The sequence below is a fragment of the Bidens hawaiensis genome, unplaced genomic scaffold (assembly GCF_021521415.1).
Source record: "Bidens hawaiensis isolate Kalapana, Puna unplaced genomic scaffold, B.hawaiensis_p1.1 tig00013980_1, whole genome shotgun sequence".
Classification (NCBI taxonomy): Eukaryota; Viridiplantae; Streptophyta; class Magnoliopsida; order Asterales; family Asteraceae; genus Bidens; species Bidens hawaiensis.
The window spans coordinates 494,425-501,201 of record NW_027492196.1 but is presented as its reverse complement, the minus strand read 5'-3'; the positions used below and the strand labels follow the sequence as shown (position 1 = coordinate 501,201).

The following is a 6,777-nucleotide window of genomic DNA, read 5'->3' as shown; positions in this document are numbered from 1 at the left end:
AAAGGTATGTTTGTGGTTGTGATATAATTAATTTAGACTACTGAAAGTTTTTACTTTTATAGATATTATGTTAATTAAATGTAGTGCTTAAACAATAGTAATTTATCGAAAGCTTTTATAAATCCGTCTTAGCGTAATATTATTGAGCGAACTTTTAAGTTATTAATGTCGTCTTCATCTAGCAATATTAACCAACCTCTATTGTCTCCAAAAAGACGGCACTCGGCATTAGTTTCTGATGTGCATTCGACTAACTTGTCTGATCCGACACCCGTTAATGACACAATCAGTGGTCATATAACTTGTGTTTTGGGTTTGGGTGCAGCCAGCCTTAGTACGTCTTTGTTTACTTATGCGTGTAACAATCCGTGGGACCAGCCTAACCCTTGCATTTCTTTGTCTGGCTCGACTTCAGCCAGTTCGTGCTTTAACGATCTGGGAGACTGTACTTTGTCGTGCGAGTTTTGTGGTGCTCTATTCTGGAACGCTGAACGACTAAATAACAGCGTGCTGTAAAGGTGGTCGTGTTCGTTTGCCACTTCATCCTGATCCGCTGATGCGAATGAAAAACCTTATTGAGCGACAAGATTATCTTAACAGCATTCGTGCATATAATTCGATGTTCGCGATGACTTCATTTGGTGCGAAAGTTGACCATTCAGTTAATAATGGTTCGGCCCCGTATGTGTTTAAGGTTCAGGGTCAAATTTCTCATTGGCTTGGTAGTATGTGTCCGGTTAGTGGTCAGCCCCCAAGGTTTTTACAGATGTATGTTTACGATACGGCCAATGAGATACGCAATAGGCTTACGCAATTTAATCAAGGAGAGGACGGTGACCTCAAGGAGGACATAGTACGATCTATAGTTTGTATTTTGGATGATCATAATGAGTTAGTGAAGTTGTTTCGTACTGCTCGGGATCTATGTTCCTCGAACAATGTTCCCGAATTTCATGTATGTCTGTACAATTCTGTTAGGGAAATGTCATACGATATCCCTGTACCTAAAACTATAGGGGCGATTGTACATAAAACCGTATCGGGTGCTAATAATTTTGATATAGTTGTACACCAAAAAGACGACCATCCACAGCATATAAATAAGCTAAACAGTTTGTACATGCCGTTACAATATCCGCTTTTGTTTATTTATGGTCAGCGTGGCTGGTCTCCTAACATGCGTCTTAGATCTGATGGTAATAATACAAATAAGAATCTGACAATCAACAAGTATTATAGCTTTATGATACACGATAGGCATTCCCATTATTCAGTAATATTGAGAGGCGGCCGTCTTTTTCAGCAGTGTTTAGTAGATGCTTATATTTGTATTGAGCAAAGCCGGCTTGACTACATCCGTTCAAATCAGAATTGTTTAGAAGCGAGTTTTTGCAAGGAATATATGATGCTATGTCTAAAGGAGACACTGAAGGGCATAGTGTTGGTAGACGTGTTATTTTGCCATCGTCTTTTACCGGAGGTCCAAGATACATGTACAAACACTATCACGACGCGTTGGCGATATGTCGTGTGTACGGAAATCCTCAGTACTTCATAACCTTTACGTGCAACGTCAAGTGGCCAGAAATTGTTCGCTTTATGAGTCAGTTTCCTTGTCTGAAGGCTCAAGACCGACCTGACATTATTAGCAGGATCTTCCAGCTAAAGGTTGAGGCGTTTCGTAAGTATCTCAAACATAAACAACCTTTCGGGTCTGTAATTGCTGGTAAGATTTTGTTATTTATTATACCGTCTTATGTCATACAGTACTACATGTATACTAAGACGCATACTCACACTTAGATCTGTGTTCTCATCTAGATCTATACACGATAGAGTTTCAAAAACGAGGGTTGCCACACTGCCACATACTTATTTGGGTTTCCGCAGCGCACAAGATTATTATACCCGAGGATCATGATCGTCACATTTCTGCAGTTGTACCAGATCCTAACACTGAACCTGAGTTGTACAAAATATTTACTGAATCAATGATGCATGGGCCTTGTGGGTTAGCAAAACCTAATGCAGTGTGTATGAAGGAGGGCACATGTTCTAAAAGCTTCCCAAAGCGTTATCAGCCCCGGACCACGTTCGACAAAAACGGTTATGTACACTATAAGAGGCCTGCCAATGGGTTTTGTGTAAAGAAAAATGGTGTAGATCTTGATAACGCATATGTTGTCCCTTACAACAAAAAACTTTGCATGCATTTTAATGCGCATATTAATGTAGAATATTGTGGGGGGAACATGTTGATTAAATACTTATTCAAATATATATCTAAAGGTACCGATCGTGTTCGTTTTAAAGTAAGTCAAAGTGATCCATCTGTTCAATCCACGCAGAGCTCCACGTTACCTACCGTCAACGAAATAGATAATTTTGTTGATGGGAGATACATATGCCCTCATGAAGCTGCTTGGAGAATACTAAATTTTCCTATACACCATAGATACCCTGCGGTTCAAACTTTAGCCGTGCACCTTGAAAACATGCAAACTATTAGTTTCAGAGACCAACAACAGCTAGAAAACATTGTCAACTACCTACCAGCAAGGTGCACTACACTAACCGAATGGTTCGCGAATAATGAACATGATGCTAGCGGTCGTCATCTGAGGTACATCGACTACCTATCTGAATATAGATGGTACGAAAATGGGAAATGTTGGATTCAGCGCTTACACGAATCAGTTACAACCCTCGGTAGACTTGTATACATACATCCTTCTTGTGGTGAAAGTTTTTACCTTCGCATGTTGTTGAGTCACCAAGTCGGATGTACATCCTTTGCCGATGTTCGAACCGTCAATGGGACCGTATACGACACTTATCGTACGGCATGTGAAAATTTGGGCTTGCTTATGGACGACAATGAATGGTCGCTAGCTTTTGCTGAAGCTAAGTCCTGGGCAACAGCTAAAGAGTTACGCAACCTTTTCGCCCACATATTACTTCATTGTGAGGTGTCGAATCCGGTTAGACTGTGGGAGAATCAGTGGAGGTCAATGGCTAAAGACTTCACAAGAAATACCGAAATCTTTGCTGTTGAAGCACACGACTGTGTTCCAGATGAAACATTGCACCAATACGTCTTGTATGAGCAGGAATTTCTGCTAAATTCTTATGCAACTGATTCATCTCTTAAGAAATATGGTCTTCCAATGCCTAATTCAAATTTAATTCGTAGCCTACAAAACAGGCTACTTATGGAGGAAAAGAATTATGATCGAGAAGAACTCGCACAACAGCACAATCTTTACATACAAAGTTTGCACCCACAACAACAAGAAGTCTACGACCATGTAACGACGTCTTTAGAGGCAAACAATCAAGTGCTTGCTTTTGTCTATGGACATGGAGGTACCGGAAAGACGTTTTTGTGGACTACAATAACCAGTTATCTACGATCCCAAGGAAAAGTTGTGCTAACAGTTGCAGCATCTGGTATTGCCTCACTACTCCTCCCATCAGGTCGGACAGCACATTCGCGATTCAAAATACCGATCGACCTAACAGATAACTCGAATTGCAATATCAGCAAAAACACTCAACTGTCTAAGCTTTTAGTGGAGGCTGCACTCATTATATGGGACGAAGCACCTATGAGCAATAGAAAGTGCTTCGAAGCGTTAGATAGGTCACTTAAAGATATACTTGATAACAACAACGATCCATTCGGTGGAAAATCAATTCTTTTAGGCGGCGATTTCAGACAAACACTTCCTATTAGAAAAAATGCTTCAAAGTCAGAAATTATATCGTCTTCGTTAGCTCGGTCATACTTATGGTCCAGATTCAAGATATTTAGGCTTACGCAAAACATGCGTGTTCTCCGTCAAAATATGAGCCCCGAAGAAGAAGCCGAAATCACCGATTTCTCTAATTGGTTGTTGGACATAGGCAACGGCTTATATGGCTTTCCTGACGATCAAATGAATAATGATTCAAAAGTTGTTCACATACCAGAAAGATACATCATTCCGCATGACAAAGATTCCATACTGAAACTTGTGCAGTTCATATACGATAACGATACCCTTCAATCACCAACCCCTTCAGAACTCGCACAGAAAGCAATAGTTTGCCCGAAAAATAGAACAGCCGATTTAATCAATGATGTCATTCTTAATATGCTGCCAGGCACACCAACCACGTATCGCAGCACTGATCTGGCAGTTCCACACACCAAAAACCATTCAGATCTCGAAACACTATACCCATCTGAGTATCTTAATACACTTAACATTTCCGGCTTCCCACCACATGAATTGAAACTTAAAGTTAATGTTCCCATAATTCTGCTAAGAAACATCAACCAAAAAAAAAGGATTATGCAATGGAACCAGACTTCTAATAACACAGCTCCTACCTAGACTGATCGAAGCTCGAGTAATAACGAGCACAGCAGTAGGCCACAAACTCTATATACCTAGAATATGCATTTCCCACAATGACAAAGAAAAACCTTTCATCTTCAAAAGAAAACAATTCCCAATCAAGCTATGTTATGCAATAACTATTAATAAAAGCCAAGGTCAATCGTTGAACATCAATCGTTGAACAGAATCGGTATCTACCTACCGCAACCGGTTTTTAGCCATGGCCAATTATACGTCGCACTCTCAAGAGCAACATCCCCCGACGCGCTAAAAATACTAATCGAACCCCAAGAAATCAATAACAATAACGAAACGAAAAACATTGTATACTCTGACTTTCTTGATGAAATCGATAAAACCTAGGTAATAGCAAACTCCTATAGTCAACCTCGGGCTTAGGATCGGGTTGTTTGTGATTTATTAATTATTTAACTGTTATATTATATACTTTTATGATTATATACATATATACTTATAACAATAAATTTTAATATATAATATATATTATTAATTTTTTTATCATATGTTTACATAATATATATATGTGTGTGTGTGTGTGTGTGTTAGATAAGACAACAAAACATTCATAATTACCATGCATTTACTAAAACCACTTTGTGTATTTTCTGACATTTGTTGTTCATATGTAGCATAGGATTGACAAAGACTCCACGAAAAGATGAGGTTCCAGAAAATACGTGACATCTATGACGGCAGCAACGGCGCACCACTTGAGATAAGAATCATCAAAAAATGGCAGCCATTCAAGCGCCCAGAAACATGTTTCCTGCTAACAGATATGAATGTAAGATAAATTCTATACGAAGTAATTCCGTTTCACCACTACTTGATCATATTAGCACTGGATTCCGTAAGATCAAAAATCATTTGCTAACAACTTCCTATGTTTAAAATTGGTTTCAGGGTGACGCCATTGAAGCAGTAGTAGCTGCTAAAAACATGGAATCCCTGATCAACTCACTTCACATCGATCAATGCTATCGCATACAAAACTACATCTGCACAGGAAAACGATACACAATGAGGACAGTCAACCATGAAGCCTCAATCAGACTGGCGCGATACACATCAGCAGTTCTTATAGAGAAAGAAGACATTCCGCGCTACCACTTTAACTTCCTACCTCACCACATGCTTCATACCCGCACAAACAACCACGATCTACTAACAGGTACCAAACATAACATTCACACACAACACACTTATACTAAACGGCAACAATAAACTAACACAGCTGGCGAATGACAGATTATATAGGATGTCTTATGCACGTAACAAACACACGAGACAAACAAGGCGATCTCAAAACTTTGCTCACCATAAAAAATGACAGGTAAATAACCTTGGTAACACAACTATAAATACTCCATTAGAGCTAACAACTATTTACTTATTACCAGTGACAACTCAATCATCGCGACATTGTGGCCCGAAATAGCAAATGATTTTGATCAGTCAAAAATAACAAACCAAGAACCACCTGTTGTTATCGCGGTAACATCAATAAAAGTGCAGCATCTAACCCGTAAGTATCCTACCAAATACCAAACAAACCAAACTATCTATTTCCAAACTTCAAACTAGGGGTATGCATGATGCGAAACCGAAAAACATAAGTAGGTCCCAGCAGAGCCCAGTTGGACCCGCAAGACTCACCTTGAAGAGAGACGTCTGCGCAAAGACCAACTGGTTCCGCAGGACCCACTATGCTTAGAGAGATGAAGACCTTACGCGCAGTACGACCAGCTGTTCCCGCAGGAAAAGCCTCCCAATGGTGAAGTACCCCGCCTGTTCCCGCAGCTGCGGATACAAGCCATCAGGGAAGGCTACCCGCACTAATAGTAAGGCTACACGCACAAGGCACTAACTCTCAATAATTCAGTAATGTCACCTGAAGAAGGAATGAGCAAGGCGGGAATACTCCCGCCCAAATGAGCCAGTCCGTACGCTTCTGGAGGATCTTTTGTACTATACCTGCCAAGGTATGGACAAGATCTGACCAAAGCAGTGACAGCTCACTGACAACAGTACGACGAGGAGCACGCTCTAGTACAAAATGTCACTATCAGCCGCTGCCTACTCACCAACCCTCATCGTGGCACGTACATAGCCTGCAGTTGGTGGAAAAGGAATAGTACACAGCCGGCCATGTCACTATCAGCCGCTGCCTACCCACCAACCACCAGCATGGCACGTGCGTAGCCCACAGTTGGTAGAAAAGGAATATTATACAGCTGGCTGTACCTGCTTGGAAACCTACCTTCGGCTATAAATACTCCAACACCTTGGAACGGTATCATCATCATATACTCTCATATATCATCTGATACTATCTTATCTAGCTATTTCTCTTAATATACACTTATATTCA

At 40.4% G+C, this 6,777-nt stretch overlaps 1 protein-coding gene across 1 annotated transcript; it reads left to right on the top strand.

Moving 5' to 3' along the window:
* Positions 1 to 556: 556 nt before the first annotated feature.
* Positions 557 to 4,379, top strand: LOC143545531 (uncharacterized). The gene is made up of 3 exons (XM_077037410.1): positions 557 to 1,196; positions 1,370 to 1,726; positions 1,822 to 4,379. Exons 1-3 carry the CDS (start codon positions 557 to 559, stop codon positions 4,377 to 4,379), a joined length of 3,555 nt encoding a protein of 1,184 aa, XP_076893525.1.
* Positions 4,380 to 6,777: the final 2,398 nt, after the last annotated feature.

Coding starts and splice junctions, on each gene's coding strand:
- LOC143545531 (XM_077037410.1), top strand. CDS start 557: ATGCGAATGAAAAACCTTATTGAGCGACAAGATTATCTTAACAGCATT. Junction 1,197..1,369: donor CATGCGTCTTAGATCTGATG/GTAATAATACAA, acceptor CGTTCAAATCAG/AATTGTTTAGAAGCGAGTTT. Junction 1,727..1,821: donor TTTCGGGTCTGTAATTGCTG/GTAAGATTTTGT, acceptor GTTCTCATCTAG/ATCTATACACGATAGAGTTT.